Source organism: Dipteris shenzhenensis, chromosome 23, assembly GCF_047967505.1.
Source record: "Dipteris shenzhenensis isolate YYH24624 ecotype China chromosome 23, Dip_SZ_1.0, whole genome shotgun sequence".
NCBI classification, from domain to species: Eukaryota; Viridiplantae; Streptophyta; class Polypodiopsida; order Gleicheniales; family Dipteridaceae; genus Dipteris; species Dipteris shenzhenensis.
In genome coordinates, this window is record NC_141618.1 from 32607030 (window position 1) to 32623369 (window position 16340).

The following is a 16340-nucleotide window of genomic DNA, read 5'->3' on the forward strand; positions in this document are numbered from 1 at the left end:
AAACATTGGAGCATCTTTTCTAATGGTCATTATAGCTTCTCTTGGAAAGTTAGGGGGCAAGGGGAGGGGGGGTGTGTGAAAAGGAGGAGTATACATATATATATATATATATAGAGAAAGAGAGAGAGAGAGAGAGAGAGAGTTTTGAGAGGTTGCATCTTGTCACAAGGAGAGGTAATGAAGGGACATGGGGGGCGGGGCCGGCGGGGGGGAAGCAAGGGGGAGCATGAGGGAAATCATGAGGGAAGGATGGGAAGAGACATGAGGAAGGAGACGGTGAAAAAATTAATTAGGCATGAAAGGGCAGGAGAGTGGCACGTGTACAGAAGGAGAAACATTCAAGGGAGACAACGCGCGACCCTCGTTAAGGTGCCCATGCACGTCGCCTGTTCCCTTAATAAGCCTTTGCATACCCTTCTCCACGGGAAGTCCACCTTCTCTTCCCATACAAAATCTCCATAGCTCCTTCTCCCACCCACCATCTCCCCGCATCCCTCTCTCTCCCTTCCCCCCCATTGCCCCCTTCCTCTCCTTCCTCTCCTCCCCCTCCTCCCTCACCATGCCTATCCCTGACTCCCCTTCCGCCTCCTTCCCACGAAAAATGGAGCGTGCCGATGGACCTGCCACCGTCCTCGCTATCGGCACCGCTAACCCCCCCAACGTCTTCTCTCAGGCCGATTACCCCGAGTTTTACTTCAACATCACCAACAGCAACCACATGACCGAGCTCAAAGAGAAGTTCCAGCGCATGTGTACGTTCCCTCCTGCTGCCCTTCCCCGGTGGTGTTATCATTTTTCCTCGTCTCTGCCAGGCCTTGCTAGATCTGTGCTGCCGGCTTCGCTGCAGATCCCTTCGTGCCCGGTATCCTTTTTGTCTTGCAGTTATTCACCATCTGTGTGTTCTACGTGCAGGTGACAAGTCTGGCATCAAGAAGAGGTACATGTACTTGAACGAAGAGATTCTCAAAGCTAACCCAAGCATGTGTGCGTACTGGGAGAAGTCCCTTGACGTAAGGCAAGACATGGTCGTGGTGGAGGTGCCAAAGCTTGGGAAGGAAGCTGCCGCTAAAGCCATTAAAGAATGGGGGCAGCCTAAGTCGAAGATCACGCATCTTGTTTTCTGCACCACCAGCGGAGTTGACATGCCTGGTGCTGATTGGGCTCTAACCAAGCTGCTAGGCTTGCGCCCATCTGTCAAGAGGCTGATGATGTACCAACAGGGTTGCTTCGCCGGAGGAACGGTGATGAGAGTAGCCAAGGACTTGGCCGAGAACAACAAGGGCGCGCGTGTGCTCGTCGTTTGCAGTGAGCTGACCGCTGTAACGTTCAGAGGTCCAAGCGAGACTCACCTTGACAGCCTTGTGGGTCAAGCCTTGTTTGGCGACGGTGCCTCAGCTATTATCGTCGGCTCAGATCCCATCCCCGAAGTTGAGAAGCCGTGGTTTGAAATTCACTGGACTGGATCTAACATTCTGCCGGACAGTGATGGAGCCATTGATGGACATTTGAGGGAAGTAGGCTTGACGTTCCACCTCATGAAAGATGTTCCTGGGATTATCTCCAAGAATATAGGGTCCGTTCTGAAGGATGCCTTTGAGAAGGTATTCGCCGAGGAAGGTGTGCCTAGTTTCAACGACATTTTCTGGATCGCCCATCCCGGAGGCCCTGCGATTCTCGATCAAGTGGAGCAGAAATTGCAACTCAAACCCGAGAAGATGGCAGCTAGCAGGCAAGTGTTGTCCGATTATGGGAATATGTCGAGTGCTTGCGTGCTCTTCATTATGGATCATCTGCGGAAGAAATCTGTTGAACAGAAACTTGCCACTTCTGGAGAAGGTCACGAATGGGGTCTGCTTCTTGGCTTTGGTCCAGGCTTGACTTGCGAGACGATTCTCCTGAGAAGTGTGCCCCTCAACAGCTAAGCAAATTGCTGTACGTCATTAGTTGGTAATTGCCATACAGAACATGCCACACAGATCAATAAGATCTCTATTCACCACTTGGTAGTCAATTATACCGAACATGCCGCACATGGCTTGCAATTTAAGTTTCTACTCGCCTTCCCACGACCTCATTCATTATTAAATGTTATTCACTGTCGATGTATACCTACAGAATGTAATGGTGTCTCCACCTCGCTAATTCCCATCTTTTTATCTTTCATATCTTGCAACTGAACAACCTCTTCGGAAAGGTAATAAACTGGTCTACGAAATCTTGTAGTAATGTGGTGTAGTGATAATGTGGTGTAGTAATATGCAATAGTCGTAGCGAATAAAGCTTGGTGGCCTAGCAACGTACGACAAAACATGATATGGGAATATCAGCACTGTCTCTAATACGAATAATTTCGTTCATCTTTTACAATTAATGATCAATTCATATGAAATAATAGTACTGTCTTTAATGCGAATAATTTTAATTCATATGACCAGTCCCTAAATATACACATGTAAACGCTGCATAGTAGTACGTTCTGTCCGAAAATATATCAATATACATAGTACAACATGACCAGGCGTTGTGCAGTACTACACATGAACTAGATCTAGGCAGTTAGCTTGTGCAGTACTACACATGATCTAGATCAGGGCAGTTAGCTGTATTGAGCTACAATATATATAAATGAATGTAGTGCCACTTGTACAGTTTGTTAAATAATATTTTCCATCTTGACTTAATTGTTAAAAGTGAATTTAGAACATAGATTCATGTAGCTTTCAATTTGAGAAAAATGAATTATGATATGAAGAAGAGCACTATAATAGAAGAATATTTGGAAATACACTATAATATTATTATAAGAGTAAGAATACATGAAAGTTTAACTAATATACCTAAAAGAGGTTATTATTAGAATTGTTATAAATGGAGTTATATATCACTAAAAACATGACGGTTGTATAAGCATTTTTTAATCACACTTCAAACATGAATTATTTATGTGTATTGTAAAGAAGTAATAATGCTTTGAAAACGAAAAAAATTAAGGAATATATGTTATGAATTAAGTCTTCTTCAAGAATATGATTTAATTACAGTTTGAAATAGGAAGCCCTTTACATGTATTGAAAATGGGCTTCTACTTTAACATACTACATTATGTCTCTATTTTTTAGAAAGTAAAATTTTTTTGTAGATGATGGATTTCCACTGAGGTTATTGTAGCCATATTTCGAGTTAGTTGTGTTGAGTTCTCTTATATATTTCTCTTCGAGTGTATCCGCTTTTTGCTTTTAAAGTTTGTGGTGGCTAGGATTTCTGTTTGGTAGTTTGAGTAGAAGGGTTTGTACCTATTAACACCATGTTTCAATTTTAATGGAGGATTGGTTTATTGCTGTGCTATCCCTTTTTAAGATTTCTAGTTTGTCCAATATATCTTTTTTCTGATGCAATACATAGAATAGAATATATGTAATATGGGCCTTTTGTGCCTTTTTCTTTGTCTTCTTCGTAATTTTCTATTTGAAATAACAAAATGAAGTACGATGAGTTTTTCTTGTGTGTTGTGTGTTAGAAGATGAAGTTTATATGTATTTTTAAGATATGGAGTCAAGAATACACCTGTAAGGGGCTGAAATATATTATTCTTTGGTGGAGTTAGGAAAAACTCAAAATGTTTGCCGTATGCTTCTTTTGCAAAATGCAAATCAATAATGGATGTTATACCTTCTATGGTAAATGGCAACTCTTACATAGAATAGAATATATGTAATATGGGCCTTTTGTGCCTTTTTCTTTGTCTTCTTTGTAATTTTCTATTTGAAATAACAAAATGAAGTACGATGAGTTTTTCTTGTGTGTTGTGTGTTAGAAGATGAAGTTTATATGTATTTTTAAGATATGGAGTCAAGAATACACCTGTAAGGGGCTGAAATATATTATTCTTTGGTGGAGTTAGGAAAAACTCAAAATGTTTGCCGTATGCTTCTTTTGCAAAATTCAAATCAATAATGGAAGTTATACCTTCTATGGTAAATGGCAACTCTTTTGCTTTTTTTTGATCATCTCTTTGGAACATGTTGTTGAACTTCACTAGTATGACATTTCTAGTCTTATGATCTATTTTGAGGAGTTCAGCTAAGCTTACATTGTAGCCAAAGTGTAGAAGTTTAAGGCAATAAGCTAAAATTCCTTCTGAGTGCTTATCTGTTATAGCTTGTGCTTCTGTTCTCAACATCATTGGAGTAATGATATCGTCCTCTTTTGTGATTTTTCGAATTATGTACTTAGTTAGACCTACATTATGTTTGAATTGATATTATGTATATGTTATTTATTGTAATTTTTAAAAATTAAAATTTAATCATTTTTATAAATAAAATTGGGTTACTAACCGTTTGCTCTCATTTCTTTGTCCCCATGTTCTACCTTCCATTGTTGTACTTTATGTTGATTGTTATCCATAAAATTCCTAAGGTCTTGCAGTGTGCTCCATCCATATATGTATTCATTTGGTTCCTTTCTAGCCATGTTTGCGAGACGCATTTGAGCTGTATACAAGAAATAATTTTGTCCCTTTGTTCTTTTTGTTGATTTCTCTTAATCTTGTTAAACCAATCGGGCTTTACTTTTGAATTGATTAAAGATCCCCGAAATAGTAATCTATTATAAATTAGAATATAAATTAATGTGAAGAAATAATACAATGCTTAATATTGAAACGTACCTCGTCTGATGTTGCCATATTTTATTGTTGGTTGTTCTTCAAATAAGTTTTTTGATAGATCCTGCATATTAGTTTGTATATCAAAAGTTTCTTTTCTCTTATATTGATGAATATTTAATAAAAGGATTTTCTATTGATTACTATTTTTTTAAAGTTCATGTAAGCATTGGAATGAAGTCAGATGGATTGATTTTATTTAAGATTCTTTACTAGATCTTTTGAGTGGTGACTCTGAAAGCATGACACATGTTAGTCCTAGTGCAAATGATTTTTGTATTACTACAAGAGCCTTTCCTTTGAGTGTGCATCCTTGTGACTTGTGTCCTGTAATCGCATATGCTAGTGTGATTGGAAAAGTTGTTTTGTGATACCATATTGAGTTTAATATGTTTTGATCATCTTAGTGTGATTTTTTCATTTGTTGATAAGATCTTGGCATGATTTTTTAAAATGTTGTTTGTGTTATTATCTATTTCTAGTGATATGACACTTGCAATAGCGCCATTTGTAGCTCCAATTGTGAGATCTATATTTTTTGTGATCATCACTTTCACTCCTATTGCTATTTGTTATATGGAGTAGAAATCTAGATCCATTATCCATTCTTTTAATTCTAAGATTTGATCTGCATTGGATGTCACAGTGACACTTTTAATTTGATGCTCTTTGAATTTCTTATGTAGTATGAGCTCATTATAGTATCGTGTGTCTTTTTGATGGGTGCACAGTATAGTTGTGTCCTTGTCAATGAAATCATTTGCTTCACTATCACTTATGATTAAATTACCTAGGTAATACTAAATCTCTTTTACCATTGGTTGTCTTATTCTGATTATGTTTAAGAATTCTATGTATATTGGATCTTCTAGGTGACGTATTGATGTGTGCATGAATGAAAAGGTTACAGTTGTCTAGAAACCCGAGTTTCCAATATAGCATTTTCTACAGAATTTACATACTGGAGGCAACTGGGACATATCTCCGAATAAGAGCATCTTATTATTTTAGAAAAGCTACAAGATTGTTTGCTTGCAAGTTTCGCAGAGTTGTCTGATTACTGTGTTTAATGTTTGGCATGTCATCATTGAGATCTCATCAATTATTATGATTTTTGCATTTTGCAATTCTATATATCGTTCGTCTAACACTGGTAAGGAGGCACGAAACATATCATGTCTCTTTGGTAGAGCAAATTGATGATGGACAGTAGTTGCTAATCGACTTAGTCTCATTGTAGCTGCTCCTGTTGTTGCTGTTAGAACAATCAATTTTCCTTGTTTTACATAATTATAAGTAATATACTTGATCATAAATGTCTTTCTTGAACCAGGAGTACCACAAATGACATGAAGTCCTATGGGTGATCCATTAATCTTTTCGTAAATTTCTTGTTGTTCAGAAGAAAGAGTTGCATTTTCGAAATCCTTGAACTCGTTCATCATTTGAAGTAATTTTGTGCGTGCTTTATGTATATTGGTATCTTCATGAAGGTCGGTTGAAGCCATGAAGGAGTTATGAATAACACATAATGGGCTTTTTTGGAGTATCATGTTTGTTAGTTGGTGGCAATTTTGATCTATTAGCAAGCGCACTTTGCAATATTGATTGATAAGAGATTCGATGTCTTCTTTTGTTTTTATGAGGTCTCGGATATGGCATTCTAAGAAGTAAGATTTCGTATGATTGTTTTCAGAAATGAGCTCATTCTCATTTCTAAAATTTACATTCTTTAGTAGAAAATTGTAAAAAAATCCTTCAAAATGATGAGCAAGGTGGTAATCTGTGAAATGTACAATCCGTGTTGATGGATATACATAATTTCTGAAAGAATCTACGATAGTTATGTTATCTTTGTTTTTTTCCTTTGACTTTTGGACATTGTATTTTTTTGAGAATTCATAGAAGGTCAAGTTCTCTATGACACTTGGACGACCGCAATATGTATCTATAGAATGCATTATAGAAAGACAATGTCCATGAAGGTATTTTTGGCGCATAGATGGGGGAGAGGAGTCAATCAAATGCACAGATTCGCTTCTTTGAATGGTAGATATTTGTAAGCATGACAATGCTGCCTTTGTTGGAGATGTTGGCTTTGAAAGAATGTATGCAAATATCATTTTTCATTTAATTGGATCTAGATTATCTAGTCTTAGAATTTTTGCATCACTAGGATTCAAGTTCATGTGTCCCATGGGTTCGGTTTTCATAGCTTATTTTAGAAGGTAATATGATAGGCCTGTGTTTGTTATTTTCTGAATATTCATATGTGCTTGCCACAAGAGTAGTATTCCTGCATGGTATGGAATGACATTTATACAATGTTCTAGTGATGGACGGAAGTAGATCCATCTTTGTGTGAGAGGATCTATAGTAGGTTTAGTATCTAAATGTATTGGATATGGAAATCCGTATTTGCATTTGTGGTTTGTGCTTGAGTCAAATAGATTGCATGTTGGCCTACATGTGTGGATTTGTTTTCTCTTTACCATATAGTTAAGCTTTCTTTGAATTGAATTCTCTGGCCAGTTATTAAAATCATTCATGGAAGGGATATGTGCATCTATCTGGTTTGATACAATATCTATATCTTGTTCATCTATCCATAGCGTCATGTGTGCATGCATAGATCCTCGATTTTGTACCTCATATCTTATGATGTGATGGTTGACTCTACCTAGTATTCCTTTATCGCACAGAATATATCTTGCTAAGAATTGTTGCAGTTTAACATGGAAGAGCACTGTGCATTCAATTGGACAATCTCTCCATGTGAAGTTTTTATTGAATTGTTTAGCAATGGTTTCTATTTGATCGATTTCACACCATCTCGTGGTTGATACCTCATCTGCAGTAAGTGTAAGGAATATATTGGGAAGGCCCCATGTGTTAACCTTTGCCATTAGATCTTTTAAGTTTTTATGGTGCCATGAAGGAGATCCAGGAATAGAACTTGGTATCTGAAACTTAAGAATACATCTAATTATCTCTTGTTCAGATATTCTTGGATCTTGTCATCTTTGTTGGTCAATATCTCTTTGTAATACTGTAGTTTGAGTAGAGTTTGCTATCAAAATAGATTGACGTATTTGGTACATCAATAACAAGTATGGTTTGTAAGAGTGAACACGGAGAACAATGTTGATATTCTCATTTTTAAATATACATTGAAGAACATCTTGCCATCATGAGCACCGTATCCGAAAGGATAGAGGAATGGGAATAATGCATACTCTAGTATTATTTCGTCACATTGTGATAGACCTTCCATAAATGTTATGAGCTGATGCTCAATAATTCTTGTTGAATCATGAAGTACAAGTGTCCCAACTTCATGTGATGTTGTAGGTAGCATGTTGATTTATTCTAGTAATGACAAGTAGTTGTCCTCATGTGCAATTTTCATAAGATCGAATGGTGAGTCAGCATAGTGTCTTTCAAGAATATCAGAAATAACTTCTGAAGAAAGAACACTTACTCCTAGTTTTGGATGTGGTCGTTCATACATTATCAAGTATTTTTTAAATATGGGGTTTATTCTAGAGTCAAATGCTAGAACATGTTTTGTTGTTGATAGTAAGTTTATTGAGTTACTACAAAATCTTTGTTGGTGATTCCAACACATTAGTGGATTATCCAACATCGATCTCCTTTGTAGTATACCTGTTGCTAAAGATGTAATACCTTTAGAAACGTTTAGGAATATATCAATTATAGAAAGCATTTACATTTGAAATATGTCCGCACCTAATACATTTTGTAAATAGTCTGGATCATAGGGAACTAAGTACAACTTTCTGAATGGACTATCTATGCATGCATTATAAGCCATTTTTGATCTTTGTCCTAGGCCATTTTCTACATGCAAACTTATGAACGTATTGGATAAGTCATATGGTGTTATTCTAGTAGTGATTTTAACTTTGTAAAAGAACCTGTGTTAAATTCTATTCTACCACAATATACACAATATTGTATCTTTGAAATATATTGAGAAGTGATTTGGTTCCATTCTTTTAGAAATTTATTGATGAATAGCCATAAAGAGAAACTCAGTTGTAATCATCTTTTCTTGTTTTCTATGCTAATGTAGGAAGCACGTTCTCTCCTTTCAATAAGAGACCTTTTCATATTTGTAAAGTAAATTATATGTTGAAGTAGAAGCACCTACTTTATTTTCTCGTTGTGGATGAGAGCGTTAAAAATGACTTGAAATTCACCAATTCGAATAATCTGCAAACAAAATATCAAGGTTGTTAACACTTTATATTTTTCACTCAAAATTTATAACGTCTCTAGTTTATGTTGATACCAATTTGAATATAGCATATAGGAATTTGAATGTAGCATATAGCATTTCGAATATAGAACATGGTAAATAGCTCTTTCTTTTTGCACATAGGAGTTTGTGTTTAGCATATATTTTTATGCATATATTTTGTAGCTATTTGAATTTGGGATATAGCAGTTTTCATTTATCACTTTGTGTATGTTTGGTGGCAATTTGAATTTGAGATATAGCACTTTGAATTTCGTACATAGCATTTTTCATTTAGAATTAGCACATACCATTGAGCAACTAGCATTTTTGCATTTAGCGCACTTTTTATCCAACACATAAACAAATAAACTTAACCACACATTCGTGTGGGGGGTGAGTTGGCACATTTCCTTTCCAAAGATTATAAGACCAAGGAACGTGCCTTTCCTTGGGTTCATATCATTTTGTATTTTGCATTTAGTATTTTGCATATAGCATGAATTATTTGAGTTTGGGATATAGAACATAGCACTTTGCATTTTGCACATGGTACTTTGCTTTTAGGAATGTATGATTTTGTATTTTGCACATAGTATTTTGTATATAGCATGTAGCAATTTGAGTTTGGGATATAGAACTTTGCATTTAGTATATAGTAATTTTCATTTAGGTATTAGTTTTAAAATTGCTAACATGCCATATCAACATCTTGGGTGGTTCTTGTTCTAGGTATATGTGCAGTGAGCTATATGGTGTGTTGACTTTGTATGGTTTCAAGCTTGCAGAAGAGGGCTAGGAGTGAGGGGGGGCTTTCCCACACCTAGGTTAGATGCGCACCGTAAGATTGAGCTTGTGAGGAATGATGGCTTCTATCTTCTTGAAAGCTTGTATGATGAGATCCATTGGGTGAAGGATATGAAATCGGATTTGGGCAAGTATGGAGGAATTGAAAGTGGTCCAAGGTTGCAAAGAAGGTGATTAAGGAGCTACAAACTAGAAAACCTTGTCATATACATACATTGGATGGGCACCATCAGATTGGCTTTGCAAGGAATTATGATTGCTATCCTGAAAGCGTGAATGAGGAAATCCTTGTTTAGTTCTTAGAGTGAGTGTGTGCATCAGTAGCATGGATATTTGGATAACAGATTTTTGAGTAACCTTCTTATTGAAATGTATGGAAAATGTGAAAGGTTGGAGTATGCACAAGCTCTGTTTTTAACAAAATACTCCTGGAGTATTTTGATGTGGTGGTGGTGACAACTCTTGTCAATATGTATGTTAAGTGTAGTAGCATGGATGATTCAAGGGCTGTGTTTGCATAGATGCCACTTCGGAATGCAACCTCTTGGAACGCCATGATTACAGTGTGTCTACATGATTCAATGGTTTTTTTTGCAAAGGTTGCGCTATAGGATGTGATCTCGTGGAATGCTGCCCTGATCACAACTTGTCTCTAGGAAGTGCACAACGAGGAGGCTTTATAACTATTTGGTCAAATGCAGGGTGAAAGCATTGACCATAACAAGGTCATTTTCATTTGCATTTTGGATGTGTGCACCAAAGAAAAAGCCTCAGAAGATTGGGGCACTTACATGCTAGTTTTGTTGGCTGTAAATTGGAATCTGACGTTGTTGTGGGGATAGCCCTTGTCAATATGCATGGCAAACATTTATCCCTTCCTCATACTCTTCGCTTACTCCCACATCCATGTTTTGTGACCTTTGTCTTACTCTTATCTTACTCCCACATTCATGATTTTTAAATCCTTAGTCTAAGTATTATTTATTCTAAATATACAAGCATATTCTTTTCTAATTAGACTAACATATTATGACTTTGTATTATATCTACCTAAATCTATAAAATCAATCCTTACATTCTAAAAAATTTACAAATATTAACCAAGGTCATGTACTCGACCACTCTAGGCCCCTGTAGGTCCTTATAGGATTATGGAGGTCCTTACACGATCCTTCTAGGTCCTCATTACAAGGTCATGTGAGTCCTTATATGTAAATCAATCCCTTACACATTGTCATAAGTGCCTATATGTCCTTACAAGGACATGAGGCCTTATATAGGGCCGTGTAGAGCTCATTATACTAGACTAGTCCTTATAGAGTCATGTAGATTTGGGGCACCCTTGTCTAATTGATCTTTTCAAAAGGAAGGGATCACTCATCTTTCCATTGACATTAACCTTAGTTGAGGCATTGTTGAGAAGAAGCTTGACATTTGACACAAAGGAAGGACCAAGACCCATGTCTTTTAAAGATTGGATTATGAAATCCCATTCCAATATATCATAAGCCCTATCAAAGTCTGCTTTAAGAAAGCATATATCATGCCTAGTTTCTTTAGCAAACTCACACCCTTCCCAGATGTTAATTATGGATTCAAGAAGGTGACATCCTTTAATGAACTTCTTTTTCTCAGAGAGAATCCACTCTTTCATCTTACCTTGTACCCTAAGAGCAAGACCTTTTACAAAAATCTTGTAACTATAGTTTAGCATTATTAAAGGTCTCTAGTCCTTAAGTTCATCCTTGGCGCCCTCTTTTGAGATCAATTTGATAATTCCCCCATTGATATGTAGGGGGAGAGCATCTTTCACCAAACTTTCTTGCCATAGCAGTAAATGATAACGGCTAACTAATTCCTAGAAAGACTTATAAAACTCAATAAGTAGGCCATCCTGACTAGGCATCTACCATCTACCATAACTGACACTGCTTCCTTCAACTCCTCTAATGTAAAAGGCCTATCCAAATAGGGAAGATCAAAATATTTGACAATTTTCTCTCTTATAATTTGGCATAACTGTCTAGCTCTTTAGGTGTTCTCATTTGGAGTGACTGCAATAGACAGTAAATTCTAAAAATGTTGTTGAATGACCTCTATATTCTCTTCTATAGTTACAGAGCAAGAGTCATTTGCTCTTTTAAGAAGAGGGATCTCCTCCTAAATTCTTTCTTTTGATTAGTTTAAATGTTTCCTTAATGGGTCTGTCTATCCTCCCTGCCCACCAATCTCTGAAGTAATTCTTGGAGTCATTTAATATGATCTGTTCTTGCTTCCTGAGATCCTTTTTAGCACTAACCAGGTCTTTTTGGGCATCTATATCTCCATTTCTAGCTTTTTGTTCTAAGACTTTGATATTACTTTGTATTCTATCCATTCTCTAAGCCCTAATCTTAGCTCTTCCCTTTCTAACTATTTTTAGAATGATTTGTGTATCATGAGCCCAAGCTTTTTAAGCAAAAGTGTGTTTGGAAAAAGCATTTTTCCAAGCCTTACCAATTAGAATTTGAACACTCTTTAACAAGAAGAGCCTTGGGTCAGCTTTAAACCAAGAAGAATCCCTCTCCGCAAACCTAAAGTCACATCTGAGTGAGATAGGTTTATGGTTTGCTGACAATCTAAGAGAAGAGAAGGTTTCTAGTCTTAAAGATAAGTGATTGTTCAATAAACCCTAAGAGACATAGAACCTATCCAATTTGGCTTCCCTTCTATTGTCCCCTACTTGACTGTTGCACCAAGTGAAATGACCACTAGCTATTCCCACATCCACCCATTGCTAGTGCTCCTTGCACTCTTCCCAAGATAGTAGTTCAGTACCTCTGATGCATGTCCCCTTTTCAAGCCACCTATCTACCTTGCATTCCACCATATTAAAATCCCCCATAGTAATACAGTTGCCATCTGCACATTGTAAAGATTCCCATAATCCTTTTCTTTCCACTGCTAAATTAGGGGCATAGAGAGAAATGACTAAGAAATTAATTTCCTTCATGAGACACTTCAACGTTACCCATTTGTTGTGGTTATCTAAAATGACTTATGTGATACCATCCTTGTAGTGAGATAAAATTCCAATGGATGTACCACCTTTACCCTCCTCATGTGAAGTATAATACCAAACTCTTCTTTTATCATGAGTTTTTAGTCTTCATCTGTGGCTATTGATTATGCAAAGATTGCATCTTTCATGCATGTTGATGAGGATGATCTTAAGGAGTATGCAATCAGCTCATATGTGAGTATTTTTCCTATTTGGGATGAACCAATAGATCTAATACAACCAAATCTTGAAATGAACCAAAATATTGATGCCAATGATGATGATGCTATTTCAGCTCACATTGTTTCTGATATTGATATGCAAGTTGATAAATATGTATGTGAGGAAGATGCTATTATTGAGTAGTTCCTATTGTCTATCAAGAATGAGAATGCTATGTTGGCTAAACATTTTGTTCAAATGAGTAATGCAAATGGTCTTTGAAATCAGTCCTACACAATCAATAAGTTATTCTAAATAATCAAGGATCTATTTCCCATGTTTGGCAATGCAAGAAGGCTGAAAATGATGATGAGGATACAAGCAATGATGAAAGGGCTATAGGGATGGTCCAAATTCAAAATAGTGAGGAAGAAAACAACAAAGAAAAGAAGTCAGATCCTAACAAGGTTGAAGACAAATTGTTTGATGATGAAGATTATGAGGTATTAAAGTTTCTTCTTTCTTTTGAGCATAATCACATTATTGATCAGCTTCTAGAAAGTGTTCAGAGCTTAAAGGGTCCATCTGCATCAAATGAAATGCAACCAATAGTGTTGACAAAAAAAATCAGATTTCAAATGGCAAAATGCAAATGAATTTAGCTCAATTATTGGGTAAAGAAAATGATGAGGACAATGTTCCAGATGAAACACCCTTTGAGGTGGTTTTAGAAACTGAAATTCCATATTTGATGGATGACACATTCAAGATGTTTTTTGATACTTGTATTGAGTTTGAGGATGATTATTTTGATGCAAATAATGATGCTATACAATTAGATTTCAGTTTATATTCAAATCCCCTTGTTGGCAAAGATCTTGTTGTTTGGGAGGACTTAAATGCAAAATCACAAACTAAAAATTTAGAAACAAATGCAAACAAAGATGATGCTGATGTTTATGTTGATATTTATACAATGCAAAGGATGAAAGATGAGGGTAAATGGAAGAGCTTTACATGGAGCTAGAAGAGCCCAAAATGGAGCCAAAACAGCCCAGAGGAGTACCCTAATCACCTCTACTTCATACCAAAAATATGGAGACACTTGGAAAGTGTTCAAGGTCAAAGTACATAGCAAATGAAAGCTTGGGTAAAGAAAAAATAGCAAACAAAAATTAGGCAAGTAATCTTAAAGCAGTCCGATAGTTTCAAGCAGCTTGATGAAGGTCGAATGCATTCCAAAGGTCAGGAACAATCTAACAATTGGATTTTCAATCTAACAGGACTAAAGGATGCAAAAAAAGTAAATTTTGTGATATTTTATTCAGCAAATGATGATCAGACAGTTGGCATAACATGGATAAGCAGTTCGATGATAGTTCGACTAGTTCCAGTAGTCTGACTATGGCAGATTCTAGATAAAAATGTAGAATTCAACCAAGGGACTAAAGCTGATTCAAAATTCAGAATTTGGGATGTTTAATCAAGGTCAAATTCAAATTTTTCAGAGAAGCATGAAGGATTTCTTTGAGGACTTTACACCGACTTATGTTTCAGTTATTGGTGCTTCATCGACATACTTTTCTGAGTAGTGCTATGCCTACACCCATCCCAGTGGAGTCTAGACATACTCATATGTTCATGGCTCTATGTTTTCTTCTCTATCAGCATGTATGGATGATGTTATACTTGATGAGTTCCCTGCCTTGGCATGTAGCCATGAAATGGCACAATGGTAATCAATAGAACCTACACCATGGAGATTAAGTAGGGTTTGTGTCTATGATTTTTTTTTCCAAAAAGAGCTGCCCATCTAAAGTGCCAAGTATTGAGGTATATCTAGGTACCTAGGCTAAGTAGAGTCATGTGGAAGTTAGAAGGTCACAAGTCATGTGGAAGTTGGAAGGTCACAAGTCATATGGATGAGCGGCAGTTACCAAGGACCACAATGGATAGTTATAACTCCTTTTGGATAACGGTATCTTGAGGTATGGTAGTTAGTTTGATATCTGACCAGGATTTTAGACCATGTATTCCCCTTTGGCAAGCTCAATGTTGATGGGATGCTAATCCCATGCACAATTCTCCATGCTCATGGTTGTACGTTGTTAAAAGAGGAAAGGTTTTGCTTCTATCTTTCTCTATTGTATCTACTTCTACCTTGAAGGATATATTTTGAGCTCGTAAGATAGTCCCAACTTCTATCCGCTAACTAGTTTCTATCCAATTAGCTTATGTTTCTACACTGTCTTGTTGTATTTGCATTGCTTATGCAAATTTTATGTTCTGGGCAAGTTTAGCCCACAACATGATGCCATGTGTCCTTTTCCACCTAAACCCATCCCTAGTTCTTTTTGGCTTGCCCTATAGGAAAAGCCTTAGTGATGGTTCGTCTGACAAATAGAAAAATATTTTTCATGATTATTTTAGTGCCTAAGAGTTAGGAAAAAGGTATGATTGGCCCATGTGTTAGTGGGTATTCAATAAACGCCATCAATTTGGCTCTTATTCATCCAGAAGTTTTAAATATAGTTCTAGTTATGAATGTGAGTTCTAAACTAGGGCTTAATGCTTCTAGCAGTCAACAATCTCCATCTTGGCTCCTCCTCACGTGCTTCTTCTTGCTGCTTTTACCTGTTGCTTCAATGTCCTTCCCACTCCATTTCTGCTTCTTGCTACTTTAACGTCCTTCCCACATGGAGCTCCACCACATGGCCTCCTCGCCTTCCTCTTGCTCCTCTTGTCTCTAGCAATATCTCCCATCCCTTTCTTTCTGGGATCTCAAGAATGTCAAGAATGGCTTCTTGTTTCTTTCAACGATTGTTTGTTTCAATGGAGAAGTTGAAATAGAATTTACTTCTTGAATCGAGTATTGGTTGAAGGGATGAGCAGCCTAAAAGTTATTGCATGCATGAACAACTCATGATTTTTGTTTGATTCATCGACAAGGGTAGTGTTGAGATATCGAGCTCCACTCATGATATGCCAGGGTGACCATTGTGCATTTATGTCACCGACTTGTTAGCTATAGATGCGGTTGGTACACCGCCCATGAATAATAGCTGGATGATAGCTATCCTTAAGTACTCTAGTTCGTGGCTCAGTTAGTATGCCACCTTAGTTAGTTGAGTTTGGTTTTAGACCCACATATAGGGTTCTTCTATTTCTTTGTACTAGAGTTCTTTTGGCTTTCACAACTAAGAAGAGGAAAACTGTTTTCAGCCTCCAGCTTTGTGTGTATTCCCCCATCAAGTGTATGTGAGAAAGCCGCAAGTGAGACTCCTTCCTTCTCTCCCACTATCTTCATAGGTAGCACCAACAGGGTTTATTTGCATTCTACATGTTATTAAACGAATTTTTTGTTAGCAATTTGTCCTCTTCTATGTTGGTGGTCTATGGCTTTG

At 36.8% G+C, this 16340-nt stretch overlaps 1 protein-coding gene across 1 annotated transcript; it reads left to right on the top strand.

The window, feature by feature from the left end:
* The first annotated feature begins 411 nt into the window (after positions 1–411).
* Positions 412–2163, top strand: LOC147887270 (chalcone synthase-like). The gene is made up of 2 exons (XM_087394135.1): positions 412–752; positions 913–2163. Exons 1-2 carry the CDS (start codon positions 560–562, stop codon positions 1920–1922), a joined length of 1203 nt encoding a protein of 400 aa, XP_087250261.1. The 5' UTR covers positions 412–559; the 3' UTR covers positions 1923–2163.
* Positions 2164–16340: the final 14177 nt, after the last annotated feature.

Coding starts and splice junctions, on each gene's coding strand:
- LOC147887270 (XM_087394135.1), top strand. CDS start 560: ATGCCTATCCCTGACTCCCCTTCCGCCTCCTTCCCACGAAAAATGGAG. Junction 753..912: donor AGAGAAGTTCCAGCGCATGT/GTACGTTCCCTC, acceptor TTCTACGTGCAG/GTGACAAGTCTGGCATCAAG.